Source organism: Ornithorhynchus anatinus, chromosome 10 (assembly GCF_004115215.2).
Source record: "Ornithorhynchus anatinus isolate Pmale09 chromosome 10, mOrnAna1.pri.v4, whole genome shotgun sequence".
In the NCBI taxonomy this organism is placed as follows: Eukaryota; Metazoa; Chordata; class Mammalia; order Monotremata; family Ornithorhynchidae; genus Ornithorhynchus; species Ornithorhynchus anatinus.
In genome coordinates, this window is record NC_041737.1 from 31,464,284 (window position 1) to 31,477,565 (window position 13,282).

At 43.5% G+C, this 13,282-nt stretch overlaps 1 protein-coding gene across 2 annotated transcripts in view; it reads left to right on the plus strand.

Moving 5' to 3' along the window:
- Window positions 1-13,282, plus strand: part of DNAH6 (dynein axonemal heavy chain 6) — a 204,081-nt gene that overhangs the window by 134,146 nt on the left and 56,653 nt on the right. For both annotated transcript variants that reach the window (XR_003762480.2, XM_029073942.2), the window contains exons 49-53: window positions 1,226-1,468; window positions 5,569-5,736; window positions 6,986-7,221; window positions 11,127-11,388; window positions 13,105-13,228. Coding sequence is in view for 1 of the 2 variants with exons in the window: in XM_029073942.2 (XP_028929775.1) it covers window positions 1,226-1,468; window positions 5,569-5,736; window positions 6,986-7,221; window positions 11,127-11,388; window positions 13,105-13,228 (1,033 nt within the window). In the remaining variant the exon portion in view is untranslated. The remainder of the gene's footprint in view (window positions 1-1,225; window positions 1,469-5,568; window positions 5,737-6,985; window positions 7,222-11,126; window positions 11,389-13,104; window positions 13,229-13,282) is intronic.

The window sequence follows — 13,282 nt, forward strand, 5'->3', positions numbered from 1 at the left end:
TGGGTTCTAATACTGGCTGCACCACTTGTCTGCTGTGTGACCTTGGGCAAGTCGCTTAACTTCTCTGGGCCTCAATTAACTCATCTGTAAAACGGAGATTGAGACTGTGAGCCTCTTGTGGGACAGGGACTGTGTCCAACCCAATTTGCTTGTATCCACCCTAGTGCTTAGAGCAGTGCCTGGCACATAGTAAGCACTTAACAAATGCTTAATCATTATTATTATTATTGAGAAGGCAAGAAGGCTGTGGTTCAATGCAAAATGGACAATCCTTTCTCTCACTGAAGCTGAAAAATCATTATTACTGCAGCAGAACAGCCTACTTTACAGATTCATAATCTTACCACAACTCCTTATTTAGTTAATATTGTAATGTTATGCTCTGGAATACTTTAACAAAGATTAAGCAGTTGTTTGGTTAAGCTTAATGTAACAATGTGCAGCACATAAAGGGATTATCCAGAGGTTTTGTATAGATCCCGATTTATAACATGTAAGTCTATGGGGAAATATAACTCACAATTCAACTGCTCATGATGCATGCATATTTTTGAGGAGCACATCGTTGCTGGGTCCTGGGGTATATCTGTATAGGGAACAAAATTATGTTCACCATTTTTTCCCCTTTTTTATATGCTACATATTTGCTTCTCTTTACCTACAACTGATCTCTGGTAATACAGAGGGAATGTTATCACATACATAACACCCAAATCCAATCTTTTAAACGAGAATCATGGTTTTAAAATCATCAGATTTAGAGATCATCAAATGTAGAGAAGTATTTGAGACCTTCCCTAGCATAAGGGAAAGCATAAAAAATAAATAACTTGAAACAATGTCAAATTTGCTTGGGGATCAAAAGTAATAAAGAGAAAGATGGATCACCAAATAAACATAGAGGAATAAAATTTTCAAAAGGAATGGAGAGGCAAATGAAGAGGGAAAATAGAAGGAGAAGAGAAAAATGGGTAAAAAACTGATTGTGCCCATAATTTGGAATTTGGACAGAGGGAAGATGTGGGATTTAACAAATAGAAGATTAAATTAAACAAAAAGTATCACAATTATGATTTATTCAATTCACACAACTATGAGCAACATATTTACATATATGCATACTTGTAATTGTTTCCCAGGGTTTCCAGAAAGTAGAGTTTCCTGTTGAATTCTTCATTTTGTATTTTGGAAATGAACTTTTCAAAACATTTTGTTCTCTTTGCAGTGGCCTAGAGAAGCACTTCTTTCTGTATCAAGGACATTTTTCATGAATGTTGATCTTGGAAGTGATAAAGTGAAAGAAAATCTTTCATTAATGTGTGTAGATATTCACATGAGTGTTACCGATACAGCAGAACGATATTTTGCAGAACTGAGACGACGCTATTATACAACACCCACTTCATATTTGGAATTGATTAATCTTTATCTGACTATGTTAGGAGAAAAAAGAAAACAACTAGTTACAGTAAGTTTAATTTTATTGAAGAAAAATGTTTAACTGTATCTTATAAAAGTCTTACCACAAATTCACAGTGGTACTTCAGGTGAAAAGAATACCAATGAATATTCCCTTTATGGAAATTTTTCTGTAGACCCCAAAAATAGTTGTCTGAAATGTCTAGATAATTGACGTTAAAATGTGGTTTTGCCCTAGAACATTTGAATCCCAGCCAGAGATAGAGTTTTTCTTCTTCCAGTCTTTCCTAACAAATTCAGATTCATTCAATCCCCACATCCATCTTGACTCTCTTTCTCTCTCCCCTGCCCCCCCATCTCTCTCTCACACACATACACGTACACACAAACATTCTGTCTTCATAAGGCAAGGCAAAGATTGGCTCCACAGTTAAAGCAGTTGGAACGATTCCCAGGGTGCACCTGAACAGCCAAGACATTTTCAGCCACTTGAATTGGTTTGATCTTATCTTATTGGATTGCCTGTTCTGCCTGTTATTCCTTTTTTATGGTATTTGTTAACCACTTACTATGTGCCCATCACTGTACTAAGTACTGGGGTACATACAAGCTAATCAGGTTGGACCCAGTCCCTCTCCCACATAGGGCTCATAGTCTTAGTCCCCATTTTACAGATGCGGGAACTGAGGCCCAGAGAAGTGAAGTGAATTACCCAAGGCCACACAACAGACAAGTGGTGGAACCAGGATTAGAACGTAGGTCCCTCTGACTCCCGGTCCCAGGCTATATTCTGTATTGTGTTTTTCACTCCACACGGTTATTTTCCTGGTGAAGGAAAACAAAGCAGGCTGGTGGCTCAGGTTCAATGTCATTCCCTGCTTCTCCCTGTCACCATCTTCTGCCAACTCTACTCCATCCTAAACCTCCTAGACTTCTTTGTCCATTCAGCTGACCGGCCTGGAAATCTCCTGCCCAATTATACATGGACAGCAGAGGTGGAAGGGGGAGTGTGCGGCCTGTTGGGTCTCGGTCCAACGGGAGCAGAGGCCAGAGAACACTGAGAGTAGAGAGAGGAGGTAGAAGAGGAGCAAGGATGTGGAATGGGAGCCAGCAGATCCAGTTCCAATAGATATAATAACAGTTATGGTCATTGTTGAGCACTTCCTACGTGTCAGGCACTGTACTAAAAGCTGGGGTGGACACAAGCAAATCAGGTTGGACACAGTCCCTGTGCCACATGGGGCTCACAGTCTCAATCCCCATTTTACAGATGAGGTAACCGAGACGCAGAGGAGTAAAGTGACTTGCCTAAGGTCACACAGCAGACTAGTGGCAGAGTCCGGATTAGTACCCATGACCTTAGGGAAGCAGCGTGGCTCAGTGGAAAGGGCACGGGCTTTGGAGTCAGAGGTCATGTGTTCGAATCCCGGCTCGGCCACTTGTCAGCTGTGTGACTGTGGGCAAGTCACTTCACTTCTCGGTGCCTCAGTTACCTCATCTGTAAAATGGGGATTAAGACTGTGAGCCCCACGTGGGACAACCTGACTCCCCGGTGTCTACCCCAGCACTTAGAACAGTGCTCGGCACATAGTAAGCGCTTAATAAATACCAACATTATTATTATTCTGACTCCCAGGCCTGTGCTCCATCCACTATGCCATGTTGCTTCCCTAAGAATTGGAGCAAGCAGTCTATTCCTTAAGCTCCTCTGTAGACTGTAAACTCCTTGTGGGCAGGGATCATGTCTAGCAATTCTACTGAATCGTAGTCTCCCAAGCGCTCAGTTCAGTGCTCTGCACACAGTAAGCATTCAATACCATTGATTGATTGATTGATCAGTCTGGATATTGAGCAGAACTAGGACTTAGTTATAGAGTGTGAATCAATCATTTTGTTTTGAAGGGAGGTTCTACTGTGTAAATTGTCTTGCCTGGATTTGGTGAAATTATTTTTAGGCCTCAAAATGCAGGATATTTCAGTTCTACAGAACCAGATTCACTCACACATAGCCACCTTTATCTATCCCTTTTTCTGCCTTCCCTAGACCATTCATAAACTTTCTACCACACCTTACTTTAACTTCAGATTCACACCCTCCAACCCATATACCTATAGACCATAGAGTCCAATACTCCCATCTTCTCTCTCAGCTCAGACTCTCAAAGATAAGTAGACAGGTGACTGCTATTGGTGGACTTATTGCCATCAATAAATCAATAAATAAATCATATTTATAGAGCACTTACTGTGTGCAGAGCACTGTACTAAGCACGAGGGAGAGTACAGTATGACAGAGTTGGTAGACATGTTTCTTACCACAAGGAGCTTACAATCTAACTAGCAGAACTAATCAACAGCACAACTAAGAAGTAGCCTGGCCTGGTGGAAAGAGCACATGGACCTGGGAGAAGAGGACCTGGGTTCTACTCTTGGCTCTGCCAATTGCTTGCTGTGGGATCTTGGGTAGGTCATTTAACTTTTCTGTGCCTCAGTTTCCATAAGTGTAAAATAGGGATCAAATATCTGTTCTCCCTTAGACTGTGAATCCAAAGTGGGGTGGGGACTGTGTCTGACTCATTTAACTTGTACCTACCCCAGCCATAAGAACAGCAATTGACACGTAGTAGGAGGTTAACAAATACTTTAAAAAAAATCCATAGCAGACCATACTGCCACAAGTCCCGGAAAATGCTAAGTAAGCCAGTCAAGGGAAAGCTGCCAAATTCCAGACCTGACACCCAATGTTTCCCTCCCTAACCCAATGTTGCCATGCCTACCCCATGGACATACCCTCACTCATAAGAGGCACAACACTTGACTTGATCCTGCCTGTGATTCCAAATTCATTTTCAAGTCAGCAAATGGGGAGCTGTGGGTTTCAGTTTGGGCCAGTTTGGAACACGAGTCTGGGTTGAGGAAACAAGGTCACAAGATATTGCTTCTTGATTGGCCTGGAAGTGTGAACAACTGACAGTCACTCCTGAGAGTTCTGGCCACCGTGTCCTGCCCTTCCACCTGCTGCTGGCCTGTCTTATCTCAGAGGGGCTTTCTCAAGGAGACCCAAGCTAGTAGCAGGGTCGGGTGAGAACAGAGGAAAGTGGAGAGAGGCAAACCCTGAGATGGTCTTGGGCCTGGGAGTCAGAAGGACCTCGGATCCAATCCTATCTCTGCCACTTGTCTGCTGTGTGACCTTGGGCAAGTCATTTAACCTCCCTGGACCTCAGTTCCCTCATCCGTAAAATGAGGATTAAGACTGTGAGCCCTATGTGGGACAGGGACTGTGTCCAACCCGATTTGCTTGTATCTACCACCAGAGCCTAGTACAGTGCCTAGCACATCGTAAGCATTTAACAAATACCACAATTATTATCATTATTATAATTATTGTTATTACCATCAGAACATGCGGGTGACATCAGGACTCCTAAGGTGGGTCTAGAGGTAGGACTAATAATGCAGACCCTCCTGCACCACCCAAACCAAATTTGTGATGAGTCCTAAACGTCGACATTCTCGCAAATGAAACTGTGCTCAATCTGAACTTTTAACTAACAAATTCGGTTTAGAACCACACAATTGCTTGGTACAAACGTAACCCTGGAACTCTGTCTTTACTGTCATTGTGAACTGGGAACGCGACTGTCAACTCTGTTGCATTGTGCTCTCCCACGCACTTAGTACAGTGTTCTGTTCATGGTAAGGGCTCATACCACTGACTGATTGAGTTCAGGACTACAAGAATCTTTTGAGGGAGAGCCTTACAGTCAGTTGCAGAACTCATAGAGAGGTGTTCGTTTTCATTTTTATAAAAGCTGGATGAGCTCCTTCCTGGAGAAGCTTCCTAGCTAAAAACATCCGTTCTTTTCCTTTCAGTCTGTTGCAGCCTGCTGGTTGTGCGTGGAGCGATGTGTAAGAAATTAGCTTCCATGCCAAGTGATTGGCAGGGGATTACTCAGGTTTATCCAATTGTAATTACAGTTTCCTCATTGTTTTAGTTCCAGGATTCACTGATGCCACTGATGATGATGATAAATGATAATGATGGTTTTGCTTTCCCAGAAATGAAGTCAAGCCTCACATTCCATATTCTTGATCAAGTGGTTTAATTGAGCAAAAGTGAGTTAATCAATAATGACTCTTATTCTCCAGGCTCGAGATCGGGTGAAGAACGGCTTAACCAAGCTGCTGGAGACAAACGTGCTTGTGGACAAAATGAAATTAGACCTCTCGGCTTTAGAACCAGTCCTTAAACAGAAATCCATAGACGTGGGGGCTCTGATGGAAAAACTGGCCGTCGATCAGGAGAGTGCAGATCAGGTATACAGAATCTCCTCACAGCCTAAGCAGGAAAACTTTCGTCTCCAGTTAGTAATGTGTTCATGAAATAATACTCATTGCGAGTTCCACAAAGAAATTTTCTTGGTTGTGAAGAATGGTAATGAATACCTCTGTGCTCCCAAGCCCAACTGAGATGAATGGGACAAAGGGGAAATTACTGACCAAAACCATTACCCCATTCATTCATTCAGTTGTATTTATTGAGCACTGACTGTGTGCAGAGCACTGTATTAAGGCCTTGGGAAAGTATGGTACAACAGTGAACACATACATTCCCTGCCCACAGTGATTGTAGCAGCTTGAGACCATAGATAAAAGCTGAGGAGGGGGAGGAGAATTTGGAGGAAGAATGCCCATATGTCTATTGGGTGACCTTGGGCAAGTCACTTCACTTCTCTGTGCCTCAGTGACCTCATCTGTAAAATAGGGATAAAAACTGTGAGCCCATGTGGGACAGGGACTGTGTCCAACCTGATTAGCTGGTGTCAACTCCAACACTTAGAACTGTGCTTGACATATAGTAAGCACTTAACAAACACTATTATTATTATTATTATTATTATCATTAAGCACACTCTCAGAAAGTGCACCAGCATGGTCACAGCGGATAAAAATTTGAAAGCAACCACTCATAAGAACTGGGTCCTGAGAAGGGAATGCAGTTTTTTTTATAACATTAGTTAAGCACTTACCATGGGTTAAGCACCATTCTAAATTTGGGGATAGACACAAGTTAATAAGGCCTGACGGTCCCTGTCTCAAGTGGGGCTCACAGTCTAAGTAGAAGGGAGAACAGTTATTGAATCCCCATTTTACAGTTGAGAAAATTGAGGCCTGGAGAAATGGAGTGACTTTCCCAAGGTCCCACAGCAGGCAAGTGGCAGAGCTGAGATTAGAACCCAGGTCATCCAAATTCCCGAGCCCGTGTGCTTTCTACTAGGCCTTGCAGCTTCCCAATCGCTTTATAGCAATCCAGGTGAAGGAGACAGGAATTCCCTCGGAGAAAGACTCTGGGACTTCGGGTTTGAATGGGTTTCCATATGATTCCATTCTGTGATTCTGGATACCCATGGTGCCATGTGGAACCAGAGGAGTTGTCGAATATTTCCGTGCCCCAAAGCAACCAAGTAGAACCGAAAGACTCCAGATTTTTAATGCTAAGGAATGCTCTGAGTCCTAGGGACTCATTTTTATCCATTACATTGCTCTGCCACACTCCATTTTTCAGGTCCGCCGTGTTGTTCAAGAAGATGAAGCAGTTGCCAAAGTGAAGGCTGAAGAGACCCAAGCAATGGCTGATGATGCTCAAAGGGACCTGGATGAAGCTCTGCCAGCTCTTGAAGCTGCCAATAAAGCACTCGACTCTTTAGACAAGGCAGATATATCCGAAATCAGGGTTTTTACCAAGCCTCCAGATCTGGTCATGACCGTAATGGAAGCTATCTCCATTCTTCTCAATGCCAAGTGAGCAATTCAGGATTATTTCTAGAGTATCTTAGACCGATGTCATTTTTTCTCGTTCTTTGCCCCAATTTATATTTCATTCTCATCCCCAAATCTTTCTCTCTACTGAAATGGGCTGTTTAGTGAAATGTGTGGCCTAGTGGAAAGAGCAGGGGTCTGGGAATCAGAGGATCTGGTGCAGTGCAACTGACCTGGTGCAACTCAAGTGCAGGTCCTTCTGGTGGTGGGATACTCTGTACCAAAGAAGAGTTCCACATGTAGAGTGTTCGGGTATTGGGTGCTCGGCCATCTAAAACAGTCAACAGCCCTGCTCCTGAGCACCCTGAATGTTGGCTATTCAGCCCTTTTTAGGATCACCCAAATCAATCAGTCAATTCATCAATGGTATTTATTGAACACTTACTGTGTGCAGAGCACTGTACGAAGCACACTTGAGAGAGTAAAATATAGCAGAGTTGGAAGACGTTCCCTGCCCTCAGTCTAGACTGTCCCAGCCTGCAGTCTAGAAGGAGAGTCAGGTATTAATATAAATAAATCATAAATATGTACCTAAGTGCTTTGGGGCTGAGGGAGGGGTGAATAAAGGGTACAAATCCAATACCAGGGTGATGCACAAGGGTATGGGAGAAGAGGAAATGAGGGCTTAGTCGGTGAAGGCCTCTTGGTGGGCCATCTCAGAAAGGCGATACTCGGGGATACTCGGAGATTGGGCCATCAGACTAATTCATTCAGTCGTATTTATTGAGCGCTTACTGGGTGCAAAGTAGTGTACTGAGCACTTTTTAAATGGGGGGCTAATATCATGCCCACCTTCCAAATCTGCCCAGAGATGGAAGTGGCTGTCTGATGACATTATGCCAGCCCTTGAAATTAAAGTGTTTTGCCACCATTGTAGAAACATACTCCCAGGCAGTGATGAACCACAATGAAAATAATGAACTCTTAAAACAAAGATCTAGGCAAACTCATTGCAAGAGTGCAAACACCTGATAAGCTAAGTGCAAACACCTGATAAGCTAATCATAATAAGAATAACATCCACCCAAGGAAGAAAGTCTTCGCTCCACACCCAACAATTCTGTCCTCAAAGGATTCATTCGTTCAGTCATTCATTCAGTCATAATTATTGAGTGCTTACTGTCTGCAAAGCACTGTACTAAGCACTTGTGAAAGAACAACAACAAACAGACACATTCCCTGCCCACATCAGTCCCTCCAGACTGTAAGCTTGTCATGTGCAGGGCGTGTGTCTACCAGCTCTTTTTTTAATGTTATAATGTACTTTTCCAAATGCTTAGTACAGTGGTCTGCATATAATAAGCAATCGATAGATATGATTGATTGATCAGTCATGTACTGCACCTGCCTGTGGAATTATTATTAGTATGGTGTTCGTTATGTGCTACTAGGTATCAAGCACTGTTCTAAGCACTGGGGTAGATTCAACAGTTACAAGACATTATTCCTGCCCACAAGGATTCCAGAGTCGACCCTGCGCAGAGTACTGCAACTGAGTAACTGAGAGAGCACATACAGCCAGGAGACACGATCCCTGCCCCCAAGGATTCAGAGTCAACTGTGTGCAGAACACTGCACCCAGTAGTCTGGGAGAGCACTTGGATCTGTACCCTTTAAGCACTTGATATTCCCCCCACCCTCAGCCCCGTAGCACTTATGTACAAATCTGCAATTCATTTATTTATACTAATGTCTGTTTTCCGCTCCAGACCAGAAGCTCGATGTGGCCAGGAAGCATATCTGCCAACTCTGTACTCTCCCAATTACTAAGTACAGTGCTCTGCACACAGCAAGCATGCAGTAAATGTTTATTATCAGGAAATACTTAACTGAATACCCACTAGGTGCAAATCTCTGTACTAAATGCTTTTGAGAGTACAGCAGATATCAGAGACATGATCCCTGCCCTCAATTTGCGTACAATCTCACACTCTCATCTCCCACCCCATGAGACCGTGAGCTCATTGTGTCTGCTTATTTTTCAATCATTCATTTTTTTCAATCGTATTTACTGAGCACTTGTTGTGTGCAGAGCACACTAAGTGCTTGGGAGAGTACAATACAACAATAAGCAGTAACATTCCCTTCCCACAATGGGTTTACAGTCTAGAGTGACAGACATCAATTCAAATAAATAAAATTACAGATATGTAAATAAGTGCCGTGGGGCTGGCTGGGGTTGCAGGGGGAGGGTGGGAGAGGAAGAGCGAAGGGAGCAAGTCAGGGTGACAAAGAAGGGAGTGGGAGGTGAGGAAAAGTGGGTTTAGTTTGGGAAGAAGGCCTCTTAGTTGAGATGTGCCTTCAGTAAGGCTTTGAAGGTGGGGAGAGTAATGGTCTGTCTGATTAGAGCGGGGAGGGCATTCTGGACCAGAGGCAGGATGAGGACTAGGAGTCGGTGGCGAGACAGGCGAGATAGATGCACGGTGAAAAGGTTAGCACTAGAGGACCAAAGTGTGTGGGCTGGGTTATAGAAGGAGAGTAGCGAGGTGAGGTAGGAGGGGGCAAGGCAGTGGAGTGCTTTAAAGCCACTGGTGAGGAGCTTTTGTTTGATGTGGAGGTGGATGGGCAACCACTGGAGTTTTTTGAAAAGTGGTGACATATCCTGAATGTTTCTGTAGAAAATGATCTGGGCAGCAGAATGAAGTATGGACTGGAGTGGGGAGAGATGGGAGACTGAGAGGTCAATGAAGAGGCTGATGGAGTAAGCCAGGCAGGATAGGATGAGTGATTGTATAAACATAGCAGTTTGATTGGAGAGGAAAGGGTGGATTTTAGCTATTTAAGTGAAGGTGGGACCAACAGGATTTAGTGACGGATTCAATATGTGGGCTGAATGAGAGAGAGAGGAGTCAAGGATAATGCCAAGGTTAAGGGCTTGTAAGACAGAAAGCATGGTGGTGCCCCCTACAGTGATGGGAAAGTCAGAGGGAGGACAGGCTTCGGGTGGGAAGATAAAGAGTTCTGTTTTGGACATGTTAAGTTTGAGGTGTCAGCCGAAAATCCAAGTAGAAACGTCTTGAAGGCAGAAGGAAATGTGAGACTGGAGGAAGGGAGAGAGATCGGGGTGGAAATGTAGATTTGAGTATTATCCGCATACAGGTAGTAGTTGAAGCCATGGGAGTGAATGAGTTCTCCAAGGGAGTGGGTGTCGATGGAGACTAGAAGGGGGCCCGGAACTGAACCTTGAGGGACCCACAGTTAAGGAGAGGGTGGGATGCAAAGGAGGAGCCTGAGAATGAATGGCCAGAGAGATTAGAGGAGAACCAGAAGAGGATAGAGTCAGTGAAGCCAAGGCTGGTTAACTTTTCCAGGAGAAGGGGGTGGTCCACAGTGTCAAAGGCAGTTGAGCAGTGGAGGAGGATCAGGAAGGAGCAGAGGCCATTGGCTTTGGCAAGAAGGAGATCATCGGTGACCTTTGAGAGGGCAGTTTCTGTGGAGTGAAAGGGACAGAAGCCAGATTGGAGGAGGTCAAAGAGAGAATTGAAGCAGAGGAATTTGAGACAGCAGGTGTCGACAACTCGCTCAAGGGGTTTGGAGAGGAATGATAGGAGGGAGATGGGGCAATAGCTGGAGGGAGCCGTGGGGTCAAGGTAGGGTTCTTTTTTAGGATGGGGAGACATGGACATGTTTTATATTGCACTCTCCCATGCTCTTAGTACAGTGCTTTGCACACAGAAAATGCTCAATAAATACGACTGAATGAATGAAAGTGCCCAAACCCATTGGCCTCTGTGAGTTTAAGTGTAAGCAACCTCGTTCTCTCCCAGCATAAAAAGACTGATGTCTGAAAGGCAATTTAATGTTTGCAAGTATTTAAATTTCTTTCACTTTCAACGTCTCGCTTTTTTAAAAACTCTTTGCAATCGTCACTGCTTCTATTTTTGTAGGCCTGACTGGACAACAGCCAAACAACTACTTGGGGATTCCAACTTTCTCAAAAGACTTTTAGAGTATGACAAAGAAAATATAAAGCCTCAAATTTTGTCCAAGCTTCAGAAATATATAAACAATCCCGATTTTGTGCCTGACAAAGTGGAGAAAGTGTCCAAGGCTTGTAAATCCATGTGTATGTGGGTAAGAGCTATGGATCTATATTCTCGAGTGGTCAAAGAAGTCGAACCGAAGAGACAAAAACTGAACGCTGCACAGGTAATTTCTTTTACATAATGGTGTTTTTGCATCATTAAATAGTGAGGCGATTCTTTTCAACGTGAGATCCTTCCTTTTAACTCTTAAAAGCCACAGTAAAATTCTATGCTTGGGCTAGGTTCATCTAGATATCCTTACTAGGACATAGGTTATGATGCATCTCCTGGAAGGACATCAGAGATCAGACAATCTATCTGGTATTTATTGAGCGCTTACTGTGTGCAGAGCATTGTACTAAGCACTTGGGAGAGGACAATGTAACAGAGCTGGTAGGCATGTTCCCTGCCCACAAGGAGCTTGTAGTCTAGAAGGGGAGGCAGACATTAATATATATCAATCAATTAGAGCTATGTCAATAAATGCTGGGGAGCTGAGGGTGGGTTAAATATCAAATGCCCAAAGGAGGGAAATCCATACATTCAGTTGAGAATTGATTTTGAAGCACCTGAAGGCCACAATAAAAACTTAATTTCACCATCATTCTGTAAAATGGATAAGGAATTTAAGAAAACAATTTCCCATTGTCCCCATTGTCCCCTATGAATGAAAGGGAACAGGATCACTCTCCAATGCCTAGGCAAAGCCTATAACCCATTTTGCCATCCTCCAAAAAACAGGATTGCTCAGGGAACAGGTCTACCAACTCTGTGATATTGCACTTTCTTGAGTGCTTACTTCAATATTCTGCACACAGTAAGGATTCAGTAAATACAACTGATTTTGTATAAGTGATACAACTGCCTGTCAGCTGTTTGTTGTCTGTCTCCCCCTTCTAGACTGTGAGCCCGTTTTTAGGTAGGGACTGTCGTTATCTGTTGCCAGATTGTACTTTCCAAGTGCTTAGTACAGTGCTCTGTACACAGTAAGCGGGGAAGCAGCGTGGCTCAGTGGAAAGAGCACGAGCTTTGGAGTCAGGGCTCATGAGTTCGAATCCCAGCTCTGCCACTTGTCAGCTGTGTGACTGTGGGCAAGTCACTTAACTTCTCTGTGCCTCAGTTCCCTCATCTGTAAAATGGGGATTAAGACTGTGAGCCCCACGTGGGACAACCTGATTCCCCTGTGTTTACCCCAGCGCTTAGAACAGTGCTCTGCACATAGTAAGTGCTTAACAAATACCAACATTATTATTATTATTAATAAATCCCAATGAATGAACTGATTGATCCTCAACAGCCTCATCAATTTCTAATAGTGTATGACAGTGTTAGAAACTGGAAGAATCCAAGGCCAGATGAGCATTGTTTGGTCTTTCCACTGGAGACCACTCCACAGCCTAGAGGATAGAGCACAGGCCTGGGAATCAGAAGACCTAAGTTCTAATCCTGGCTCCACCACTTGCCTGCTGTGTGACCATGGAAAAGTCACTCCACTTCTCTGAGCCGCGGTTCCCTCGTGCAAAATGGGGATTCAAAATCTGTCCTCCCTCATACTTAGACTGTAAGTCCCTTATGGGACCTGATTATCTTGTATATAACCCCATGCTTAGTACCTGCTGGGCACATAGTAAATGCTTAACAAATACCACAATTTATTATTATCATCATCATTATTATTATTATTATCCTCTGGAATAACTAGTGACTGCAAAACCCCAATGTATGGATAAAGAGAATTTCATAGAATTGCAGAGAACAAGTGATATCTATTCACTCATTAGGCTGAAGAGTGCCTGCTTTCATTAGAGGACAGTTTTAAGCATTTTCCTTCCATTACTAGGCTGAGCTTGATATTACTATGGCTACGCTTCGAGACAAACAAACAAAATTAAAACAAGTTGAAGAGAAAATCCGAGCCTTGCAAGACCAATATGACAGAGGTGTAGCGGAGAAAGAGCACCTCGGTAAGTAAACCCTTGCAGAAATAGATATGTGCGAGGGGAAAGGGGTCTATGTAA